Below are 26489 nucleotides of genomic sequence, written 5' to 3'. Positions count from 1 at the left end.
GGCCATTTTATGTCCTGAATAATGGAGAGGATTGCACACAGTTGCCTGTTGTGCCAGGTGAAATAGTACACAAAAAGGTTGTTGATACATGTATGGGTACCATGGCAATTGTGTTTGGTCTCAGGTCTTCTCCATATGTCTGTCCCTAGCATAATTTAGCTTCTATCATACCAATACCCAACAGGATAGCTCCTGTTATCAGCAGCAGGTGAGGCAGTATTAAACAGTGCTTTAATTCATAAGGCCAGCTTCCTCGTTGACTGCACCATCTGTTTTGATGTCAGGGTCAAGCCAAGCCTGAACCCCATGGAGGCAAATCTATGACTGTTTGTCTTTTTCTAGTTATTGTTTCTTGTTTCTTCACCAGCTAACTGTTACAGTAATAATCCTCTGTGATTAATATTTCCTTTCTGTTTGCACAATCCTGGAAAATAACCTTTTGTTTGCCAAGAAAAATAACTTAATGCCACTCAAAGCGAAAAATAGGCCCAGCTCAGAAAACAATAGTTTTGCTGAATTCTTGGAGAAACTTTCAATGTGCTTGAATAAAATACAGGTTTTCCTAATAGAGGCAAAAATGTATGTAGTTTCTGTGAAAATACATGTCATTTCTTAACAGGATATATAATTGTTTTCTTTGAATATCACAAATTGCTGACTCTTTCAAATATTGCCATTGTTTTCCATCCTTACTTACTATATACACACAAGTGAAAATGATTTTCAGCAAAGTTGTCTAATGTTTCTGTGGAAACGGCAAAAAGCAGTCTATTCTAGCCTGTCTGAGAATGTCTTACCGTGTCAAGGGATTTCAGTCCCCTGTCCATGAAATGTGGCCGCTCTAGGCTGTGGGGCATTGGGGGCTAGCACAGTTTTTGCAGGGGTGTGTGTGTCTCTCTCTTAGTGTGTGTCTCTATGTGTGTCGCTTTCTCTCTCTGTGTGTGTGTGTGTGTGTGTTCCTGGGGGAATGTGCCCTTTACAAGGCCCACACCCCAACCACATGTGAAGCAAACACACACACACAGAGAAAGTGAAAGAGAGAGAAAGACAGATTATGCCAAGGACCAGCACATTAGTCACATTAGTCATGTTAGCTGTTTTCTGTGAGGAGTAAGTCTAAACTTCTCTTTTACTCTCTCTCTCTCTCTCTCTCTCTCTCTCTCTCACGCTCTCTCACGCTCTCTCACTCTTTTCTGTGAAACACATTGTGTTGCATTCCATGTCTGAAATGTGCTGTATAAATAAAGCTTGATTTGATTTAATTTGAAGAGAAAGCTAAGTATATAGACACTCTAGTCATTTGTAGCAAAGCGAATGCACACACATGCTGGTATGTTTTGTAGTGGCCAGATGTGGGGAGGATGTGTTGCCACAGCAGAGAAGAGGGTCTTTGTCCAATCCCCACAATGCAGCTGAAGCGTGTTATCTTGCGCAAGCCAGGCCATTTGACATTTGGGTGGGGCTTGTTTATTTAGAACACATCATGGAAATAGGAGGTCCTTTGCATGGTGTTATTTCAAGCTGAGAATAACACCTTAAACGGTTTAACACCATACAAGCCTCCAGCGATTATCCTGCGAGGGAGCCTGGAATCTCTTAAGATGCATTGGCATAATTAAAATGTAAATGAAGAATGTATTTTTATTTTTTTATTTTACCTTTATTTAACTAGGCAAGTCAGTTAAGAACAAATTCTTATTTACAATGACGGCCTAGGAACAGTGGGTTAACTGCCTTGTTCAGGGGCAGAATGGCAGATTTTTACCTTGTAAGCTCGGGGATTCGATCGAGCAACCTTTTGGTTGAATGTCCATTCCAAATGACGAATTGGGTTTTAATTCAAACTCAACCAATGACTATCAGTGGTGTCTTTGTGTTTGAGCACTTTTAAGTCCTGTGCCACTCTTTCCACTCTGTCATATGTGGAGCTATGGTTTTACTGAGCCACATAAAGGTAAAGGGAGGAAGGAGGAAGTGGGGCAGCGGTGGCTGCTTACTGGAACGTCTCGAGTACCACATGTGGTACACTCTGGAGCCCTGGTCGTTTAAGCTAACGCTAACGGCTAAGCGGCTGATGGAACATCCATAGGATCTTGGATAACACCCGTGTATACAGTATGATGCCAACAGCTGCAGGGTTTGGAAGATGTAAGCAGGTTTCCGTGACTTGGCGTTCCTTTGGGAAAAATTGTAATTAGCTTTTTTTGAGGCGTTTATCTGCTGAGAGAGTTTATCGAAAACTTTTGGGGAATTAAAAGCGCTCGGCCTGAAACCAATTTAGCATCTATTTTAGGATTCTGTCAGTGGGATGGTGTCCGTTTTTCACTTGATGTGACATAGATAACAAGCCCTTGAAATAAATGTTAATGAAGCCAACAAGAGCGCTTGAGGTGAAAACGTACCACAGGGTCCTATATTATTCAGACCTTAGTGGAATTTCATCTCCCGTTCCTTATTTCCCATAGGCTCTCTCCCTTTCCCTGTTTCTCTCCTCCAGGTCCTATGGATTATCCTGGAAGTGATTCCATTCCTTCTTGTACCCGCCTGCTCTAGCCAGGCTCTTTGGAATTCATCATCGCAGATGAGTGTGGACATGACTGGGCCATCATTTTAAACATTTTCCTCTCAAGCCCCGGCTCTCTCTCCATGCTTGAAGTGGCCCTGATCTTTAATAGTGCTGCTAGTGGCATGGAGAAAAGTTCCATATTAGCAGAAGGGGTGTTGGTCGCCGGGCGCAATGCAGAGAAGGATTATGGGTACTTTATCCCTTCAAAAAGCAGCCTCCAGTCAGAGAAAACACAGCCCTCTTGGATTCCACAGGAGGAAAATATTCATGACTTGGACCAAGAATTAGGGAGTGCCTGCAACGCGTACAATTTAATGTTAAGGCGTGATCTCTGGGAGAGTAAAAAATATTTAATCCCTTCAGAAGAACTAATTAAAAAGAGTCTGTATAAGAGTCTGTATAAATAAAATAATCTCTTTGAGAGCTCTGACGAGGGTTGTTTTTGTAGCCTGTTAGTTTGTACTAGTGTCTCAGAGCATGTAAGGGGTGTTTAATTGGCGGCAGAGAAGTCAGGCGCAGGAGAGAAATAACTGTGTTTCCAATGGCGCAGTTTATTACAAAAACCTCCACCGGAAAACATAATAATAAAAATCAATGGGTAAAATGAAAAATGGATCAGTGATGGCTAGACGTCGACCCCTGAACACCGCCCGAACAAGGAGAGGGACCGACTTCGGCGGAAGTCGTGACAGAGCATGGCTCTTGTCTGGAGAGCCATCAGAGATGTGAGAGCATTTCAGTGTTTCAAGTCCACCTCAGAGATAGCAGTATAAATGAGAGCATATGCTTTACCTCCCTCTGTGCCCATCTCTGTAATACCGAACACCAAGCTGTACTTCTGGCTGTGACCAATGTTCCCTCTAAGCTGTGCGCATGTGTGTGCACAATAGCCCCGAGATTGCTGCGCATAAATATTAGCCCACAGAGAGAATCAAGAGATTGAAATTCACTCAACTTTCTAGAGCACCAACCAGTCGATCGGGATGACTATGTCTGCAGTAATGTAGCAGGCATAAAAGAAAGCTTGATACTGTGAGATTTCAGAATGTTTAAAACCATGACTAGAGAGAGACTGTCAACAAATACCGCAAAGAGCGGACGTTTTTATGAGTGAGTTCATGTTTAAGTTCTTACTCAGCGCTGTCAACACTTTGTATTCAACACTTTTATAAGCCATAAAATGCGCATTCTTCCTATTTCCATTCAGCTTCACAACAAGCACTGCAGCAGTAACTAATGAGTAGGATAGTGTATCTATAGGCTTGCATTCTTATTATTAGCGGGTCTTTTTTAATATCAATCAATCAAATCTATTTATAACGCCCTTTTTACATCAGCCGATGTCACAAAGTGCTGTACAGAAACCCAGCCTAAAACCCCAAACAGCAAGTAATGCAGATGTAGAAGCACGGTGGCTAGGAAAAACTCCCTAGAACAGCAGGAACCTAGAAAGAAACCTAGAGGCCAGTCCTCTTCTGGCTGTGCCGGGTGGAGATTATAACAGAACATGGACAAGATGTTCAAACGTTCATAGATGACCAGCAGGATCAGATAACAATAATCACAGTGGTTGCAGAGGGTACAACAGGTCAGCACCTCAGGAGTAAATGTCAGTTGACTTTTCGTAGCCGATCATTCAGAGGTAGAGACAGCAGGTGCAGTAGAGAGAGAGTCCAAAACAGCAGATCCGGGACAAGGTAGCTCGTCCAGTAAACAGGTCAGGGTTCCATAGCCGCAGGCAGCATGACCAGGTGGACTGGGGACAGCAAGGAGTCATCAGGCCGTGTAGTCCTGAGGCATGGTCCTAGGGCTCAGGTCCTCTGAGAGAAAGAGAGAGAGAAAGAGAGAGAATTAGAGGGAGCATACTAAAATTCACACAGGACACCGGATAAGACAGGAGAAATACTCTGGATATAACAGACTGACCCTAGCCCCCCGACACAAACTATTGCAGCATAAATATTGGTGGCTGAGACAGGAGGGGTCGGAGACACTGTGGCCCTGTCCAACGATACCCCCGGACAGGGACAAACATGCAGGATATAACCCCACCCACTTTGCCAAAGCACAGCCCCCACACCACTAGAGGGATATCTTCAACCACCAACCTACTACCCTGAGACAAGGCCGAGTATAGCCCACGATGATCTCCCCCATGGCACGAACCCGAGGGGGGCGCCATCCCAGACAGGAAGATCACGTGACTCAACCCACTCAAGTGAAGCACCCCTCCTAGGGATGGCATGGAAGAGCACCAGTAAGCCAGTGACTCAGCCCCCGTAATAGGGTTAGAGGCAGCGAATCCCAGTGGAGAGAGGGGAACCGGCCAGGCAGAGACAGCAAGGGCGGTTCGTCGCTCCAGTGCCTTTCCGTTCACCTTCACACCCCTGGGCCAGACTACACTCAATCATAGGTCCTACTGAAGAGATGAGTCTTCAATAAAGACTTAAAGGTTGAGACCAAGTCTGCGTCTCTCACATTGATAGGCAGACCATTCCATAAAAATTGAGCTCTATAGGAGAAAGCCCTGCCTCCAGCTGTTTGCTTAGAAATTCTAGGGACAGTAAGGAGGCCTAGGTCTTGTGACTGTAGCATACGTGTAGGTATGTACGGCAGGACCAAATCGGAAAGATGGGTAGGAAGGAGCATGCCCATGTAATGCTTTCTATGTTAGCAGGTAAACCTACAGTAATATCGAGGAATATTTCACTTTCTCTGTTCACAGGAGTAACAACATGTGCATGAGGCATCAATTTGTGCATGAGGCAGAAATATGCTGTGCGGCTCGAGTTTCGCCATCAGCTGGAAGACGGTGTCCCTTGTTCGTCAATGGAGGAAAGGGAAAGCGGAGGAATGTTGAGAGGCGGACCGTCAGTCTGCTGCTCTCTCCTTCTGCTGAGATTGACCATCAGATGCAGGCACAATCAGCCCAATAAAATAAAAAGCAAATTATTTAAATGCACGCTAACTCAGCTGTGCTTTACAAGTAATATAACAACGGATCTATTACCTGTATGATCATATAGGCTACCTCAAATTTTGAAATATAATTTTAAAAAAGGCCTGAACAACAATGCATTGAAAAAGACAATGTGCAGTGATAATGTATTGGGCCTATAGCTTACTAAGTGGTAGATCTAGGGTTGAATTTTGACCCATAGTGTCAAAAGTTGTATTGGAGGCGATGTCAGGTGCAGGAGAGCAGAGTATAATGAACAGACGCACTTTTATTATAATTCCAAAACCGAGAGCACTACATAAATCAAACGCGCTCAAAAAAACAGAACCAAAAAGTGAAGCGCGTAAACTAACACCACATAACATGAAGCAATTACACACAAAACATGATGGGAAACAGAGGGTTAAATACAAGTAGCTTAATTGGGGAAATGGAAACCAGGTGTGTATGGAAACAAGACAAGACAAATGGATATATGAAAAATGGAGCGGCGATGGCTAGAAAGCCGGTGACGTCGATCGCCGAACGAACAAGGAGAGGAGCCGACTTCGGCGGAAGTCGTGACACATAGTGATCTTGACTCGGGTGGTGACCACTGTTCTAGAGTTTTCCCTGTTAACACTATCAACGTTTCTCTTTACTGTGGCAATTGTGATTGAATCAATGCAATATTATCCAATTTCAATGCAACATAACAAAACTAACTATGCAAGAGATTTTTGTTGTAGGCAGAACTCATCGGAGTAGAATTCTATTGCATTGACATGCACTACTCAGCCAGTACTCTACACAGACCGGTGCGGCATAAACAATCAGCCCTGCAGTAGGTCTATATGCAAATAGACCATAGACTATATGTGCCATTTACTTTGAACTGGACTGCTTACAGCATGAGTAGATGTGCTTGTTTTGAGATCAAATCCTTTGCTAGTTAGTGAGTTATTAGCCCAGTTACATATCATTTGTAGTCAGCAATAGGGGAGTGATTGCTTCCTACAGGAGCACAAAACGTATACATTTCTAGACATCTTTAAAAAGTGAGTCAGGTTTTTTGTCTTAAAGGGGCAGTGTTGTATTTTGAGACAGGCTTGAATAAGCTAAGTAGCCAATAGGCAGAGGGTAGCATAATTTGTCTGATTCTCTGTAATAATGGCATGGAAATAATAATGCATTTTATTTTGTGAAGTAATTTATTGCATCAAACAACACAACATTTCCAGTCACCTCCTTCACTGAATGACAAGTGGATAAACAGGTTCATGTCAAGCCCTGCATGTTTCAAAAGTCTCATGGAATGTAGGCCTACATTGAACTCCACACATTCGATGCTACTGTAGGCTGAATGTGTCACGCCCTGACCTTAGAGAGACGTTTTATTTCTCTATGTGGTTAGGCCAGGGTGTGATGTGGGGTGGGCATTCTATGTTGTCTATTTCTTTGTTTTGGCCGAGTGTGGTTCCCAATCAGAAGCAGCTGTCGATCGTTGTCTCTGATAGGGAATCATACTTAGGCAGCCTTTTTCCACCTGTGTTTTGTGGTTAGTTGTCTTCAGTTTCGTATCTGTACCTGACAGAACTATGTGCGTACGTTTCATTTTTTGGTATTTTTGTTTTTGTGTTTTTGGTGAAAATAAACATCATGAACACTTTCCACGCTATGCTTTGGTCTCATTCTGACGACAGCTGTTACAGAATTATCGAACAACTACTGTATTTCCATGTTGAAATGTTATGGCTACATTATGATCAAATAGCCACAGTAGCCGACATGGTCACTGTTAAAACTAACTTAAAGCGGGTACAGCCTCAGTGTTCACAGTAAACGCACGTTGGAAGATGCACAGAATTGTCATAACGCTCAAGTTTGTGCTCAGCTGACCTAAAATATGCTCAGAGCCAAACAATTTTTGAGGAAACATTGGTTGTGTCCTGTGACTATTTCGGCGTTTTCCATCATTTGAATGTGTCATCAGTTGCTTCTGATGCATTTCACACATATTAGTCATACCATGGAGAAAAGCCAAATTCAGTGCACCTGGTAACCCGGGAGGCATTTCTCTATGTCCCAGCCCATTGTTCTCTGAGTAATTCTCCCTGTCCGCTCCCTCTGTTTTCTTCTCTTGCCAGAGGAGCCTGTCAGTGGAGCAAGATAAAACTTTAGTATAGAGTGGCTGTGCTGAGAGATGAATGCTGCAGTCCTCTCTCCTTGTGTGGATCAGCTGGTAACTCCTATGCAATTTGAAACTCTGTATGACCCACGACTGCTATATTCTACTTCGCATGTCTGCACAGAGGCCTTGATTTACCGTCAGCATGAGATAGGTCTTGTTTTCCCATTATGCAGATAGAGGAGTATGGAAGTGCATTTCTGAGACAGCATATGTTCACATAAAGCATGCAGCACACACACACAAGCACCCACATACTGTTCACACACAGATGCACTCTTATTACAAAGGACAAATACATATAGAACTCTAAAGGAGTTAGTTCTGTGTCCTCCACTTTTCCCACTGCTTTTCCCTAGAGCTACAGTGAGATTCAAGCTCATTGTGGCCAGAATCTGTTGACCATGGCGAACAGAGTGGACTTATTAAACACAAGACATTGGGCTTTCTCTTCTCTTTTCCCTCTCTTCTTTTTCCTCCCCTGATCTCTACAGTTTTGAGAGCCAGAGGTCAGGAGCTTTAGCGGTGCTGAGGCCCCAGCCAAGCCAACATGCTGAATGGGATGTGGAGCTTGACTTTGGGCAATGTGAAAGATCTGGGGCCGCTGCCTGCCTGCGTCCCACTGGCTGCTCTATAATAAGACTGTACCATTCTGCGGGGAGGTGGATTTACTGGAGCACAACTCCCCCTAGGGCATTTTCATAGAAATTGGTTCCTCCACTACAGTCGCCCCAGCTCTCCCTCACTCTCTCTGTCCCTCTGTCTTCCTCTCTCTCTCTCTCTCTCTGTTTCTCTCTCTCTCTCTCTCTCTCTCTCTCTCTCTGTCTCTCTCTCTCTCTCTGTTTCTATGTCTCTCTCTAAGCCTATGCTGCTGCCAGCTCCCCTTTTGTTCATTATAATACATTTCTTTAGCTCTTTTCTTTGCTTGGGTAAAAACTGAGCTCTGTCAAAAATGTCAATTTGCAGCCATGTTGATCCCAGTCCAGAGAGTAGAGTAAATTAGAGAAGGGGAGAGGGGGGGTGTCTCGTCAGAGCCAGAAGTTATTAACATAGTTACCTTATCGCGAAACACCCCCTTGACTCACAGCTCTCAGCTAAGATGGCCTCCTTAACATACCATTTCCCATGGCCCTATGGAATGTCAAGAATACGTGAACACATAGAGGCCTCGTGATTAGACCTGGGATAAAATACATGTGTATTTGAGTATCTGATATTTAAAATACTTTTTTGTGTATTTGAGTATTTTCAAATACACAGCCCAAAACAAGTACTTGTATTTGAGTATTTGAATGGTTATTTGTAAAAATAAATAAATAGTCTACCAAATTGTATTTCAAATACACTGAGAAAATACACTCATGCATTTAATCCAGAAATGTTAAAATAGTATTTGAAATAAGTATTTTAAAATACTGTAACATACTTTGCAATTGTATTTCCAACTACATAAAAATATGCAACCACCCCACTGGGCACAGACATCAATTCAACATCTATTGCACGTTGGTTTACATTCACATTTACATTTACGTAATTTAGCAGACGCTCTTATCCAGAGCGACTTACAAATTGGTGCATTCACCTTAAGATATCCAGTGGAACAACCACTTTACAATAGTACATCTATATCTTTTTTGGGGGGGGGGGGTTAGAAGGATTACTATATCCTATCCCAGGTATTCCTTAAAGAGGTGGGGTTTCAGGTGTCTACGGAAGGTGGTGATTGACTCCGCTGTCCTGGCGTCGTGAGGGAGCTTGTTCCACCATTGGGGTGCCAGAGCAGCGAACAGTTTTGACTGGGCTGAGCGGGAACTGTGCTACCGCAGAGGTAGGGGGGCCAGCAGGCCAGAGGTGGATGAACGCAGTGCCCTTGTTTGGGTGTAGGGCCTGATCAGAGCCTGAAGGTTCGGAGGTGCCGTTCCCCTCACAGCTCCGTAGGCAAGCACCATGGTCTTGTAGCAGATGCGAGCTTCAACTGGAAGCCAGTGGAGTGTGCGGAGGAGCGGGGTGACGTGAGAGAACTTGGGAAGGTTGAACACCAGACGGGCTGCGGCGTTCTGGATGAGTTGTAGGGGTTTAATGGCACAGGCAGGGAGCCCCGCCAACAGGGAGTTGCAGTAATCCAGATGGGAGATGACAAGTGCCTGGATTAGGACCTGCGCCGCTTCCTGTGTAAGGCAGGGTCGTACTCTGCGAATGTTGTATAGCATGAATCTACAGGATCGGGTCACCGCCTTGATGTTAGTGGAGAACGACAGGGTGTTGTCCAGGGTCACGCCGAGGCTCTTAGCACTCTGGGAGGAGGACACAATGGAGTTGTCCACCGTGATGGCGAGATCATGGAAAGGGCAGTCCTTCCCCGGGAGGAAGAGCACTCCATCTTGCCGAGGTTCAGCTTCAGGTGGTGATCCGTCATCCACACTGATATGTCTGCCAGACATGCAGAGATGCGATTCGCCACCTGGTTATCAGAAGGGGGAAAGGAGAAGATTAATTGTGTGTCGTCTGCGTAGCAATGATAGGAGAGACCATGTGAGGATATGACAGAGCCAAGTGACTTGGTGTATAGCGAGAATAGGAGAGGGCCTAGAACTGAGCCCTGGGGGACACCAGTGGTGAGAGCACGTGGTGCGGAGACGGATTCTCGCCACGCCACCTGGTAGGAGCGACCTGTCAGGTAGGACGCAATCCAAGAGTGAGCCGCACCGGAGATACCCAACTCGGAGAGGGTGGAGAGGAGGATCTGATGGTTCACAGTATCAAAGGCAGCAGATAGGTCTTGAAGGATGAGAGCAGAGGAGAGAGAGTTAGCTTTAGCAGTGCGGAGAGCCTCCGTGACACAGAGAAGAGCAGTCTCAGTTGAATGACCAGCCTTGAAACCTTAATTTCATTGAATGACGTGGAAACAACATTGATTCAACCAGTGTGTGCCCAGTGGGACTTGTCTTTTCAAGTAAAATATATCTGAAAGGTTACTTTGAATGTACTGTATGTGAAAGTATTTGAGATATTTGAAATAGTATTTGAACCGAGGTCTGCTCGTGATGGAAGATGTTTTGACAATTTTGCTGTGCCTGACAGTAGGTAATGTCTCAGACTTTTTACTGTGTCTCCGGTATTCATAGTAATTTTTTTTTACTTCTGTTGTCAGCAAGCTGGTTAGCAAGCTGCCCACCAGTTCTAGTTTGTATGGAAATAACCAAGTCAAGAAGTATTATGCCGAGTTAGGGGTTCAGCCAAACTCTTTTTCTTTTGCAAAGGTAGCAACAGCCAAAGTAGCCAGTATGCTGGCAGAGCTTAAATGCTCCAAAGCCCCAGGCCTGGATAATATTCCTGCAAGGTTAGAAATTCTGCTGAGGAAATTGCCCTTTATATTACGCATATCGTTAATCTCTCTCTTGAACAATGCATCTTTCCCATGGAAACAAGCTAAAGTTATACCTCTCTATGAGAAGGGGACAAAGTCTGATCATAGGAATTATAGGCCTCTATCTATCCTCAGTATAACATCAAAGATCCTGGAGAGAGTTGTACATGAGCAAATGTATTAATATGTCAACAAACAAAGTCTAATGTCTAGTGTTTAGAAAAACACTCCACTGATTAATGTCTACTTTACTTGACTGACTTCATCAGGAAAGAGATTGATGAGGGAAATCTTTGTGGAATGGTACTGCTTGACCTACAGATACCTTTGATACAGTTAATTACTGTCTCCTAATCTCCAAACTGGAGGCACTGGTGTTAATCAGTATCCCTCTAGGCTGGGTAAAGTTCTACTTGCTAGGTAGGGAGCAAGTGTTAGAGGTTAATGGTTCACTGACTCAGGCGAAACTAATAAGATGTGGCATTCAGCAGGGGAAAGTGCTTGGGCCTCTACAGTTTTTACTATACATAAACGATATGAAAGATGCTTGTGCTTGCCATCTTGTCCTTTATGCAGGTGACTCTACACTTCTGGTGTCTCATAAAATAGAACTATTCTGGAGAGCATACTTAGCACAGACCTTACTAACATTAGCAAATGGCTTGGAGATAATAAGCTATCTCTGCACGTAGGTAAAATTGAGGCAATTATTGTGTTGGTCCTCTGAAATCAGAGTGGAGTTAGGGGGTGAGGTGCTGACTACTAAAATGTCTGTTTGCTACATGGGATGTATCATTGACGGAAGCTTGGGTGGTGTGAGCATGGCCACTAAAATGCTAGGGAAACTTAATGCCAGGGCCACATTTTTGGCTAAAAAGTCCAAGTTGCTTGATAAGGACTCCATGAGTGTGCTAGCCACTGCCCTAATTCAATGCAATTTTGACTACGCTAGTACTTCCTGGTTTGGGAGCTTATCTAAGATTCTGAATGGGACGCTCCAGATAGCCCAGAATAATCTGATCAGGGTAGTATTGAAGGTGAGTCCACGTACTCACATAGGCAGGAGCTGCTTTTAGGAACTCAGCTGGCTGCCTGTTGAGGCTAGGGTGTCCCAGATTAATCTGTGTCTGGTTTACACTTGAATTTATGGTTCTGCGTCCAGATATCTGACTGAATACTTTCTGCATGTTAGGGATGCACACAACCACAGCACCAGATCAGGTGTTGCTAATGTGTGCTTATACAGGTTCAGAAGTAATGCTAGGAAAGGTACTTACTTGTATACTGGAGCCTCAGAGTAGAATGAGTTGCCTTAAAAATAAAGTACCAAACTGTTTGATGTCTTCTGTGCCCATATGAATGTACCCTACAATGTCACTGCAGTGATGAGATAGACGTTCTTCTTCTTCTTTGGTTTTATGTTTTATTATCTCAGTGCCATACTGTGTTTAACTGTGTTCGATCTTGCCTAGCCATCTTGTCTCAAGAGGACCACAATGGAAATAAGTCCCAGACTTTATTGTGCGTTATCCTCCATGATTTTACTAATGTGCATGTACGGCTTTTTCAAGTTTAATGTGCGATTGTTTTTTTAAACGGTCGAAGTAACAAACTAAACTAAAGTTAGCTGAAATATCCCACTATATTAGACCATTGAATGCCAAGGACATAAACTAAAGACTACCTGAGGTTCCTATACAGAGTCACCATAGTATGCTGTGACACCCTGGTATGCCGCATACTGGGCATCTCACAAATTATGGTTTCCATCGCTCCAAACCGCCACAGCTGTGCACACTGTGAATGAAGCCAATCCAAAAAATTTGAGATCAAATCGACTTCAAGGTAGATTTATTTTGGACCCCAATGTTATCTATTCCACAGCACAAAATCCCCTCTCCTAGACCATAAACTGAGGATGTAAAAGTTGATTGTAGTGTCATTACAAAGGCATTGAATTGTTTATCATGTTGTTGGCTGAAATTGAGATAATTTCATATATGGTAAACCTATTGACAGATGATAAAGTGAAGCCTAATTCCAAACATATACAGTCTGTATTGGCTCAGTGTGCTTGTTGGAAGGTCGTTGAGAGTTGGCTGAAGGAGTGGGCGATATACAGCACAGTTAATTGCACATACAACACACAAACTTCCATATACCGCCTTAAATAATTGGTCTTACTCGTATCGCTCCCATGCAAAACTCTCTCTCACCCGACTCCCCAGCCTGTGAGTCCCCTGGCGAAGGGAGGAAGTAGGGCAGGATGTGGAGAGGAGAGGTGAGCCTACTAGCTGTTATCAGGCCCAGCACACAGAGCAGGGGGTTCAGTCCCGTGGTGACAAGTGTGAGGGCACTGACTAGACAGCACGGCTTGAACAGACCTCGGCCAGCAGCGAGCACTGGGCTCCCAACGGACCATCACCGGGCCCTAACACTCAACGCTCACTCACTCACTCACTCACTCACTCACTCACTCACTCACTCACTCACTCCAGCCAACCTCCTCCTTCCTCCTTAAAGTGATTATGAGCTATGCTGAGAGGATACCCATCGTCCTCTATGCTGGCTGGATCGTTCTCTCCTAGGCTCCCCTCCATGACTTCCATCCAAAGTAATATCTGCGGGGAGCCCACAAGATGAATGGCTCTGCAAATGCTGCATTAAAAAGTCATGAACGGGGATACCTTCAGGGGAGTTGGGAGCTCCTTGGCTTGAAATAGGTGGCCATTTTTTCTGATGAGTAATGATTTGAGCAGAGCAGGGGAGAGCGAGAGCAGTAGGAGGACCTCAGTAATGTGTCCTGTCACCAGGGCTGTATTGAGCGGACTGAGGGCCCTGCTGTACTGTAATATGGCCTCCTTTCCTGTGGTGCTGGGTGCCAGTCAGAGAGGGCATCTGGGGTTGGGTCAACGTGGTGACTCAGATGTATGTGAGTGACTGGTGTGGAGCCCAGGGTTATTGCGTCAGGGAAATGTGAAAGTCAAATCAACTTAAAGAGCTGCACACAAACTTCACAGAGTAAGGATGTCATCACTATGAGTCATTCAACCGCTTCTGAATGACAGGTTTGCAGGTATGATACCTCCCTCCCTGTACCAAATAAAATATATTTGCCATAGTTGTCGAATACAACTTTACCATGAAATGCTTGCTTACGAGCCTTTCCCAACGATGCAGAGTTGAAAAATAATAATACAAAATGTAAATAGAAGCACGAGAAGTAAAATACACGAGAATGGAGCTACATACAGCCTTACCAGTATCAGATCAATGTGGAGCTACATACAGGGAGTACCAGTATCAGATCAATGTGGAGCTACATACAGGGAGTACCAGTATCAGATCAATATGGAGCTACATACAGGGAGTACCAGTATCAGATCAATGTGGAGCTACATACAGGGAGTACCAGTATCAGATCAATGTGGAGCTACATACAGGGAGTACCAGTATCAGATCAATATGGAGCTACATACAGGGAGTACAGTATCAGATCAATGTGTAGAGGTACCAGGTATTTCAGGTAGATATGTACATGAAGGCAGGGTAAAAGTGACAGAACTTTTAAGATGTCGCCCTCTTTACCACATCCCTACACCAAGTCACCTATTTTATGAGGCAGACGAGCGACCATTCTCATTGACTCTGACAGCTCTTACGTGTGCTGTTCCTGAGAGGGTGGCCACTGAATAAGAAGAAAGGTGCCTCCGGCTGATGCATTAACCACATATGGTGATCCACTGAACATTGACAACATGTGTTCGAGGGTGATAGGGCACAAAGGCATTCTTTCAATGAGTCGCAGTCTGTTTAATCTCTCAAGCCCCGATATACTCAGGGCTAGTCCACAGGAAATACAATGTTTGTGTAAGTATGTATACCACATTGTATATTTAGTGATTTATTGAACCACTCAGCACCTAATCAGCGACACACAACTGAGTAATAAAAAGGAGTATATTTACATGACCAGGACATACTGCAGCCGAACAAGCGTTTGATAACTTTATTTAGTGCACTTTGAAGCCAGGCTCTTAGCCGGCTCTCTGCAGTGGATAAATGAAATATGCAGGTTAGGTTAATGCTGAAGCACCAAAAATATCTATCGCATTTGAGCGAGTAAGCCAGAGGCGTCATGGGGCTGTGAAGCATGTGCATTGTTTTCCCTGTGCTGGGTCTACCAGTGGAAGGGAGTCGTATGTCCCCTTGGTCACCCAACGGCCCCCATGAGTTCCATCCCTCTTCAAATCCCCCTGACGCCTCTGTCTAATTCCCCTCAACCCAGCGGGGCTGTCCAGCATCCTCCAATAAATTAGCCCAGCGACACCCGCTGCATAGCAGGCCCTGACAGTCTGGCCACTGGCCAGGGTCCGAGCCACAAGACCCACGTACACAGCTGACGGAGCCTTGTGCAACTCAGACCCTGTCGTACGCAAACAACCTGACAGCTAGGTGGGCTTGGGAGAAATTTACTCTAGTTATAGTCTTTGTCTCATTGTGGTTAAGATGGTTTTGTTTGTTTGATTCTGTTTCTTTTATGTGTTATGTCCTAGTAATTCTGATGGGGTAATTCTGATGGCTGCTGTCTGGTGGTGTATCTGGTTCTAATTGTCTGACAGTGTCTTTGTTCTCTCTCTCTCTCTCTCTCTCCAGTGCTACTGAGCCTGCTGACGGCCGGCGCCCAGACAGAAATGAAGAGAGTCGTCGGAGACAACGCCACCCTGCCGTGCCACCATCAGTTCTGGCAATCCAATGTGCAGTTGCTCGACATCGAGTGGCTACTGCAGAAGCCCAACTCCAAGCAGAGAGTGGTGAGGAAGCTGTGCTCTCTCTCTCTCTCTCTCTCTCTCTCTCTCTCTCTCTCTCTCTCTCTCTCTCTCTCTCTCTCTCTCCTCTTTCATTGTCATTTTCTCTCTTTCTTTCCTTCTTTCTCTCTCTCTTCTCTATACCTCCCCCTCAATCTCTTTGTTGCAACCAATCTGATTTATTTTAATAGCTTTTACAAAGGCACACTAATACAACACAATGTTCCTCCAATTTGCTTCCTTCCCATCTCAGCCCTTTTCTACTTCCTACAGTTTACTCTTACTCTCGCACAGTTTGTTATGTTACAGCCTTATTCTAAAATGGATTAAATCTGGGTTTTTTGCCTCATCAATCTACACACAATAACTCATAATGACAAAGCGAAAAAAAAGGTTTTTAGAAATGTTTGCAAATGTAAAAAATAAATATCACATTTACATAAGTGTTTAGACCCTTTACTCAGTACTTTGTTGAAGCACCTTTGGCAGCGATTACAGCCTCAATTCTTCTTGGGTATGACACTGCAAGCTTGGCACACCTGTATTTGGGAAGTTTCTCCCATTATTCTCTGCAGATCCTCTCAAGCTCTGTCAGGATGGATGGGGAGCATTGCTGCACAAGTATTTTCAGGCCTCTCCAGAGATGTTCAATCGGGTTCAAGTCCAGGCTCTGGCTAGGCTGCTCAAGGACATTCAGAGACTTGTCCCGAAGCCACTCCTGCGTTGTCTTAGCTGTGTGATTAGGGTCGTTGTACTGTTGGAAGGTGAACCTTCACCCCAGTATGAGGTCCTTAGTGCTCTAGAGCATGTTTTCATCAAGGATCTCTCTGTACTTTGCTCCGTTCATCTTTCACTCCATCCTGACTAGTTTCCCAGTCCCTGCCGCTGAAAAACATCCCCACAGTATGATGCTGCCACCACCATGCTTCACCGTAGGGATGGTATGGGCCAGGGGATGAGCGGTGCCTGGTTTCCTCCAGATGTGACGCTTGGCATTCAGGCCAAAGAGTTCAATCTTGGTTTCATCAGACCAGAGAATCTTGTTTCTCATGGTCTGAGTGTCCTTTAGGTGCCTTTTGACAAACGCCAAGCGGGCTGTCATGTGGCTTTTACAGAGGAGTGGCTTCCATCTGGCCACTCTACCATAAAGGCCTGATTGGTGGAGTGTTGCAGAGATGGTTGTCATTCTGGAAGGTTCTGCCATCTCCACAGAGGAACTCTGGAGCTCCGTTAGAGTGACCATCAGTTTCTTGGTCCTATCCCTGACCAAGGCCCTTCTCTCCCGATTGCTCAGTTTGGCCGGGCAGGCAGCTCTATGAAGAGCCTTGGTGGTTCCAAACTTCTTCCATTTCAGAATGATGGAGGCCACTGTGTTCTTGGGGACCTTCAATGCTACATACATTTTTTGGTACCTTTTGTCAACTACCCGAGTCTAAAAACACTTGTAATGTAATGACTTGTCTTCTAGCTCTCAAGATTTTAAAGTATCAGTTTCTGTTTGGATTTGTTACAGTTTTTTCTTCATGAAATACCGTGAAATCTCAACAGGCCTTATCAGATGAAAGACATTTCTAATTTCTTTGAAAGTCATTCATTTACACACTGATCTGTTGATTAGCAATGAGAGATTTGGTTCCACAAGAAAAGGGAGGAGGGAGAGGAGGGAGAGAAGGGAGGAGGGAGAGAAGGGAGGAGGGAGAGAAGGGAAGAAAGGGGAAAACAAATATCTTTGATACCTCTGAAGGGCTGGGCATATTGCATTGAATATTTAACGAGGACATAACATTGAAGGCACCATTAATTAAAATGAAACGTCTGAACATTTTATTAGAAACGAGACTGTGCCTGTAGCGGAATTAATAAATCATTATTTTATTTCTGCTGGAAGGTCGTGTTGAAATGGAAAAGAGCAGCTTGTCAACATTTAGCCTCTGTTGCCGAATGTACAGGCTACATGTGTCAGGAGCACAGAGGGGAGAGAAATCCCGAGCAAGGGCAGGGTTCACTGGCGCTGACCTGGGGATGCGTATGCTAATGCTAATGCTAATGGTGCTACACACCCATAGGCCCATCCTGAGGCCATCCACAGACAAGGGGAAAATTGAGAACTCGGTGATGTTGGATGCTGTATTCAATTTAATTGCACATTAGACAGACCACTCATTCCGCCTCTCATAAACATATGTGCAGAGCCACAAGCACAAACACATACACACCTGCAAATACTGTACAATCCACATCCAAAATGGATGAACACAGCAGGAGTGTGCCCATAGGCAAATGCACAGTAACTTGAATCTCATAGCGCAGGTGCCAGGGTCGTCACAGAGTGCCTGTGGCAGGGCTCTGTGTGTGTGTGTGTGTGTGTGTGTGTGTGTGTGTGTGTGTGTGTGTGTGTGTGTGTGTGTGTGTGTGTGTGTGTGTGTGTGTGTGTGTGTGTGTGTGTGTGTGTGTGTGTGTGTGTGTGTGTGTGTGTGTGTGTGTAAATGGGCAGACGTCACCTGCGAGCGCAGCAGGTAAACCCAGCTCCGATGGCACTGATGTGTTGTGGCACCAGCGTTTAGCAGTCCCCATCTGCAGGCTCTCACTTGCCCTGAGTAATAGGCTGCTGTGACAGCTGTGTTTGATGCTGTTGTTGCTGTGTGTGTGTGTGTGTGTGTGTGTGTGTGTGTGTGTGTGTGTGTGTGTGTGTGTGTGTGTGTGTGTGTGTGTGTGTGTGTGTGTGTGTGTGTGTGTGTGTGTGTGTGTGTGTGTGTGTGTGTGTGTGTGTGTGTGTGTGTGTGTGTGTGTGTGTGTGTGTGTGTGTGTGTGTGTGTGTGTGTGTGTTTTTACAAGGTAGAGAGAGAAAAAGACAAATAGAGGGTACATGTCTATACTGTATGTGTATGTGTCTTTATGAGCAAGCAGTGTCCATGTATGTCTAAATCCACATACAGAGCTGATGTCTTTACATATCTCTCAGCATACAGCTCTCTGTGTGTCTCATTGTCTCTCTCCCCAACCCAGATCATCACGTTTTTCGGGGGTCAGGTGTACACCAACGAGGTGACCAGCGGGACCAGTCGTCTGTCTTTCGCCGGGGACTACCTGAAAGGAGACGCCTCCCTGCTCCTCAGTGACCTACAGCTGACCGACTCTGGGGAGTACTACTGCAAGGTCAAGATGGGGGGAAAGTACCACTGGAGCCAGGTTAACCTCATAGTGCTGGGTGAGTCTGCTCTACAGCTCTGTCTCTCACACACGCTGATCAATAGGGAATTAGCCCGGGCACATTTCCTCTCACATGCTGACTGATCTAATGATTCAATTTGATTCAGATGGAGTGATTCGATTTAGATTTTTTTGTTTGGCCTTGTTTCTCCTTTGCGAGGGTCTCTGAGATGTATGGTTGTTGAGGCACATAGGAGTAACAATCTAATATATGTCGAAATATGGCTGACGTTGTGGATTGACCTCTTGTCAGCTTGAAACAGATGATGCAGAATTTAGTTGTTAAACATTAGGAAATTATTTTGCTACCATGATATGAAAATACGTTTTCTGTCATCAAATATACTACAGACAAGCTCTTTATGATGATTTAATATTTGTTATATCTGTTTATAATTATTAAACACCATACAGAGTTCTGAGCCGTCATTCAGCTTTCATAACTATGATGACAAAGCCAGTTGGGCTGCTTTAGAGGGGCACAGACCCCATTGTTGTTTTATTATCTGTTCTGTTTAGTTTTTTCATTGCCCCAATACACAGAGGTTTGGTGGATCTGTTTTAAATGGCTTAATTTTCACTGGCTCTGTGGTAAATGTGTCTCTGCATATCGTTGAATAGACAAACAGCTTTGAAGGACAGACAGGCAAGTGGAGAGCAGCAATACCACAAAGTAGTCCAACGGGAGAAGTGAGCTCATTCTCCCATGCAATTTATTAAAACATCATGGGAGATTAGTTAAACCGGTGGTTATTGGTACTTTAACGGAACAGTCTCCTAATCCTTTCTCTCTTTTCTCCCTCTCCTCCATAAAGACATTTCATTGAGTTAGCATCTAGATTTTTACTAATTGCCCTCAGCTTTGCAGTGACACTTTTGATTTTGAGAGATGAACATTTGCATTTTTCTCTTGCCGTCCCAACATTAAGATAATGGGTTGGCAGAGGAGCTGGTGGCTGGCTGGGTCTGGGCCCCTGTGTCAGTGTGTGTGTGTGTGTCCTCGCTCTGGCTGCTCCGGTTGCTGATAGATAGGTCTAACTGGCCCTGACAGAGCTGTGAGATGTACTGCAGAATCCCCGGCACTCTCCTCAGCCCCTTCATTATATCTCTTACTGAGCGTGGTAGCAGCATGTTCACCATGCCGGTTAGACTGGGAGGGAAGGGATGGAGGGATGGAAGGAGGAAGGGGTGGAGGGTTGGAGGGATGGGTTGAGGGATGGAGGGAGGGAGAGATATAAGGAGATCTGGAGCAGCTGCTGTGAAGCAGCCATAGAGCTAGAGAAGGGCTGGCCATCTAGTGACCCCCAGGCCACAGGAACTCAGGAGCACAGCACTCTCTCCTGACCTGTCTCTGTCTGCAGGCTTTCAAAACCAACTCACAGTCACTTATTGATCTAGGTTTGGGGCCTTTAACACAACTCTTAATCCCAGCATTGACTTCCATGAGAAATAAACAGGCTACTGTTACACTCAAGAATCTTTAAGTATTATTTCACGTTTACACATGCTGCTACAGTATTATAGTGTTATTTGTAGTGTTTTATAACTACTGTTTTGTTGTTTTTACAGTGAAGCCCTCTAAGCCACGATGCTGGATGGACGGCAGGCTGCTGGAGGGCAGTGATGTTAAACTGAGCTGCAAATCCAGTGACGGCTCAGACCCTATCAAATACAATTGGGAGAGGGTGCTGGATAAGGGAAAGAGTGTTGGGAACCTCCCCTTACTGGCACTGAGAGGTAAGTAGATTGTCCACAAGTACACATGCTGCACCCCACTTCATCCATGTGTATGTGAAACACGGGTCCTCTAAGGAGGACATTACATAGTATATGATATTTTGATGATAGTATTTCCCAGAATACATTTTTATCCCCTACCAATAACTTCATGTCTGCTTCCGAAACACCAAAATGTAATGGAGATTCATTATAGCACAACAACTTCCCGATAGCGGCAATTCAGCCAGTGTTCCCCAACTGGCAGCCTAATTTGTACCGCGGGTGATTTTATTTGGACATAAAAGACTGTAAAATCACCAGCAAATCAGCTCTGAATGATTTTAATTTTGAAAATCTGTTCAAAAGTACTCCCACGCATAATAGAGAGATATATGTGATTGTATTCAAATGTAAGCAAGGTTTGAAATTATTATATTTTATGCATTTATGCATTCTACAAATTATTACTAATTATGACCCCGTGACCATCCACTCAAGAAGAAAATCAGCCCGTGGCTGAATCTAGTTGATTATTCCTATCCTAGGCGCATCTACCCCTTGAGGCACAAATCACACTTTCATTGCATTTCAGTTTTACCACCTATTCTCCCCACTCAACTCGCATTAGTGATGACACGTGCCCATGCCAAAAGCCTAGGAATTAATGACCTCCATGATACAACATCTGATCAGTCTAATTCGTTTTCATTAGGCGATAAAACGCACCGTCGTGGCCCATTATTTATTGGTGGTGGTGAACGGTAATATCACGTGGCTGTCATGACAGGGATGTCTAAGGGACTCTTAGCCACGTAAATCTCCATCGTTCTCTCAGACAAACTCTTTCAACTCCCCCTAAATTCCCCCAGGGTCTACGAGCCCGGTGGTCTTCAATCACCAGAGCCACTGAGTCTGAGTACACCCAATCTCTCAGAGGCCAAGATCAACATTTGCGAGTTCCTCTCCTCTTACTCCATCCCACAGAGTGTGATACGTCAGAGCTGACACGCTATTGCAGACAGGAAGGGTCAGCCCAAAACAGACCTGAGTCAGGTCTAACTAGGCTCAACACTCATCAATACAATTTCATCTCAATACAGCCTCACAATGCATTTTTCTTGCTGCTGATCTGTTACTAGATTATCAAAGAATGGAGAGGATCAGAGCTGAGTAGACTTTGATATGAAGTACAGTACTTCACTGCAAGGATTTATTACATGCTGTTAATCAAATTGCTCTTCAAGGTCATGCTAACTGTAGAAGTGCTTGAAACCATTGTAGTGGAAATGCATGTACAAACTGCACCACAGACCCCGGTCCTCTCAGCTTTCCTCAGTTGAGCAGGTTGTTAAATCACAGTCTATCTATCTCTCCTACAGATCTGAAGAATCCAGAGATCGTCACCCTGCGGAACCTGACGAAGGACAGTACAGGTGTCTACAAGTGCACTGCCAGCAATGACGTTGGCGAGGAGAACTGCATCATCGAGGTCACCATGCAGTGTGAGTAGAGAGAGCTGCTCTCCGGCTCCGCACCACACCATGCTATGATGGTGATGGATGACTGTAGTTTCCAACAGCACCTGGACATTGTTTTTTCCTCGCTCCACTCCCCTGCGCCTCAGTAACACAACACTGGTTTCTGTACCGTTAAAACAGTGGCCATTGGTCATCGACTTCGCTCAAACAGTAATGTTTCAATGTCACAGTAATAGATTTCAGAAAGGCACAAGAATTTTAAGGTCACAACAGGGTGAAATGTTGGGGACATGATTTATAAGTTAACACAGCAACAGAAATGGTTTGATAGCATTTTTTGTTAGATTCATAGCTTTGTAGGGAACACATAATACACACAACACCAGCAAAATCTATCATCCACAAATTCACAGGATTTACCTATCGGGACTAAATCATTATTTTTAAAGGGATTGTTTATGTGAGAAGCATCAATATTTGCGTGTGTGCACAGTACAGTACAGGTGCGTGTATGGTAGTTTTCCACTGCCCTTCGGAGGTCAAAAATGTATGATGATCCACAGATGTTCGAGGGATGGGCGTGCTGGCAGGTGCCGTGGTGGGCGTCTCCTTTGGTGTTCTCCTCATCATCCTAATCATCTGGCTCGTCTTCCGCAAGAAGGAGAAGAAGAAGTATGAGGAGGAGGAGACTCCCAACGAAATTAGGTCAGTCATTTTCTTCTTCTTCCTGTCTCTCTTTATCTTCTGTTCCTCTTTCACTCTTTTTCTGTCTAACGTATTAAATACTGAAGCAAAGCACCAACTACTCTGCATGTGTATGTGCACTTGCGTGTGTGTCTGTAATAAATCTCTCATTGTCAAGCGTAGTATTTATTGGTTTCTGAGAGCCATCCTTTTCACACCTTTCTGCTCCCGTGCCCAGAGCTTCTCTCCTCTCCAGAGCAGCCATAAGCAGGCAGCAGGGCCTAAGTGTGGATTGAGGCCGTGTTTGACTCCAAGCGCGAGATTTACAGTAAACTGGGGCCTCCAGGCTGCTAATGGCGCAGCTTATTACAGCAGAAGAGAAAACAATTCACTGCTTGGAGGCTATGTAGCTGCTTATTTGCCAGTGTTTAGATGAATAATGCAGCTTGGTTGGGGATGACTGTGTAGTAAATAATGTAGACTACGGGGAGGTGTTTCCTTTTTACATGTCATGTTTAGCCACTGAGCGGTGGGATGGGATGGAGCAGTTTTCTGAAGTGGGGTTGGTGCCGGTGGTGCCGGTGTAATGTAGTGGATTAAGACCTAGACGAGTTAGACTATTTTTATTTAGACACTTGTGTCAGACCCAGATGATAATGTAGCAAGTGCAGTGGAGCGTCACCAAACCCTTTTCTCTGATTGTGTAAGACCGTTTTCTCCACTGGCTCTCCTCAGAAAGGCCGTAGAGTTTGTCTAAGTTTTTGTTTGTCTCTGTGTGCGTGCTTGGGGTCATGACTGGCCGAATCTAAGTAGCTCTTGTTTGTTTTTGATTTGTGTATCTGTGCAGGGAGGATGCAGAGGCTCCCAAGGCCAAGCTGGTGAAGCCCAACTCTCTGTCCTCGTCCCGCTCTGGCAGCTCCCGCTCCGGGGCCTCCTCAACACAATCCATGGTGCACAACACCGCCCCCCACGGGCACCGCCCTCGGCCCCCAGCCATAGCTGCCCTTAAGGAGAACGGACAGCACCCTGACTTCCCCCAGTCCCCCCCAGCATACACTACGGTGGTACCCCCCAACAAGACCCCTGGGCCCCCTGGCACCCCCAAATTCAACATCAACTCCAGGAACCAGATCTCTGGGCCCACTCCCCCCACTCTCATGGTCCCTGCCCAGACCAAGGCCTTTCAAACTGTGTAGGATGGAGAAGAAAGTCCATCCTGGCTATATTGATGTGTAAAACCCACCCACACCCCTTCAAAGACACAAACTCTTCCGTTAAACAACAAAATGCAAGTAGTAAAAGGATGTAATTAAAATAATCAATAATATAAATCCCAAAACTTTTAATGAATGCATACTTAAAAAGGGAAAATAAGAAATGCTTGCCCCCTACTGAATAAAAAACAACAAAAACTAAAAAACAGACAGAACACATTTCTGTTTATGTCTCGTGGCTAAATAACTTATTTTCACACTTTTCGTTCTACTTTGAAGTCATGGGAAGTCATGGGAAGCAATGAGCGAGCACAGCGCTGTGTGCGGTGAGGTGTAAGAAAACCCAGAGTGGAGCTTTTATTTATCAAATCAAAAGGACAGGAAGAGTGCAGAGAAAAAGGAAGAAAGAAGGAATGGGTTGAGAAAAGAGAAATCCAAAGTCTGCGCCAGGTGCCGATGGAGACACGCAGCTGACGACATGACGGTGGGATGAGGGCATGAAATACTGAGAGAGAACCACACCTCTTTATTTTGGCCTAGTGGTGTCTCTGACTCATCCAACCACACCACTCCCAACAGGCATACACACCGACGCTTCCAGCCCCCACTACAACCACACACCCACATACACACCCCTGGCTCTCTGACAGAGAGCATGCTGTGTGCCCTGTATGGAGAGAAACCGCTAGATCAACCCTCTAGAACACAGGCGGCCGATGGCACCTTATTTGGAGAGGACGGGCTCATAGTAATGGCTGGAATGAAATACATGGAATGGTATCGAACACGTCAAACACATGGTTTCCGTGTGTGATACTATTAAATGCACTCCATTCCAGCCATTATGATGAGCCGTCCTCCCCTCAGCAGCCTCCTGTGCTCCAGACTCTGTGATGCTTTACGGACTCCATGACGACGACTGAGGCACATCATGTTCCATGGTCCTGACCCCATTCAGAGAGCACCTCATTTGCTTTTCTCAACAGGAGAAACTTTAGCCACATTCATAGGATGTAGCACTGACATGGTAATCAGAGTTCTGATGAAACTTTTATTTTTCTCACCACATCCTCTCTCAGCTCTGTAGATTGGCAATTCCAGTCCTCGGGGTCTAGAGTGCTGTCACTGTTCCCCAGTCCCTAGCAAACACAGCTGATTAAACTAATTGAATTCTAAACTGAACATCATGATTAGTTGATTATTGGAGTCAGGTGTGTTAGCTGGGGCTGGGGCAAAAGTGTGACACCAATCAGGCCCCTGAGGACTGGCGTTACCATCCCATATGGTACAGAAACTCTTCCCCAAATTAGCATATGGATGAATTGGGTGTTAACATACAGTAAATAGAGATACATGACTGAATATACTGAATAATAATAATAACTTTAAGACAAGATAGGTTTAATATCTATTATATTTCAATTTTACTGCCCCTACCAAGGCATGTCTGGACAGGTTGTGAAGGGTGACAGACAGCTGTATCTCAGCCTGAAGAAGTGCCACCAATCCCCAGGGTGGGTCATCGTTGCTTTTTTTACTCTTTTATTTACCTCCACTGTTTTGCAATGTTACGGAAACCAAAACCTGTCAAAAACTCTATGAATGTGTGTTGAACAAAGATGGTCACTACGATTATTTTCTATGCTTTGTAAGGTACTGAATGGAAGGAAGCAAAACAAAGGTAGAGAGACACAAATGACCTTGAAGTTAATCCCCCAAATACTGTGGATGATTGAATAGAGGAAGGAGTATGATTCTAGGGACTTGTATTGTACAGTGTGCATGGTTCCACCCCTGGTAGGTACTCTCCTTGGATCCACAACAACAGAGTGCCACTCGATTACTGTCTCATTGTTTTGATGGCTTCTCTGTACATTGGCCAGGCTTTGGCATCAGCCATCCCCTTTGTTGTACATCTGTCTGACCCTGTGCAGTTTGAATGAAGTAGGCTATTTAGTGTGCCTTTGCAATCCCTATCCCCGTTGATGGTTTCTTTTTCTGTCCTTATCATGAATGCACATGTGGTTTGAGTTATATGTGTTGATCCAGCTTTGGGAATCTACTGCCAAAACACAGTGAGACAGGGGCATAAGCCAAACCTGTGTGATTATATGTATCTGATCAGAGTCCATCTGCACTCTTTTAAGGTCCTTACTACTGAAAGGGGTCTGTTGCAGGTGCATAGGAGTCAAAGTAACAATACTGGACGAGATAGAGACCTGCACCTTGTCAAACAAAGAATAGATCCAAAACTTAGGCTTGAATGCAAAATCGAGATGTTTATTGAATCATCATGGTGCCCAAAAAATATAGC

General features: G+C 44.8%; 1 protein-coding gene across 1 annotated transcript in view; it reads left to right on the top strand.

The window, feature by feature from the left end:
- Positions 1 to 26151, top strand: part of LOC106612970 (CXADR-like membrane protein) — an 86318-nt gene extending 60167 nt beyond the window's left edge. Inside the window, exons 2-7 of the mRNA XM_014214724.2 lie at positions 15719 to 15876; positions 18877 to 19078; positions 20650 to 20817; positions 22179 to 22301; positions 22841 to 22982; positions 23809 to 26151. Of these exons, the coding sequence (XP_014070199.1) occupies positions 15719 to 15876; positions 18877 to 19078; positions 20650 to 20817; positions 22179 to 22301; positions 22841 to 22982; positions 23809 to 24157 (1142 nt within the window). The 3' untranslated portion in view covers positions 24158 to 26151. The remainder of the gene's footprint in view (positions 1 to 15718; positions 15877 to 18876; positions 19079 to 20649; positions 20818 to 22178; positions 22302 to 22840; positions 22983 to 23808) is intronic.
- The last annotated feature ends 338 nt before the right edge of the window (positions 26152 to 26489 follow it).

The sequence above is a fragment of the Salmo salar genome, chromosome ssa09 (genome assembly GCF_905237065.1).
Source record: "Salmo salar chromosome ssa09, Ssal_v3.1, whole genome shotgun sequence".
NCBI lineage: Eukaryota > Metazoa > Chordata > Actinopteri > Salmoniformes > Salmonidae > Salmo > Salmo salar.
Note: the sequence above shows the minus strand (reverse complement) of the source record. Positions and strands in the feature narration are given on the sequence as shown.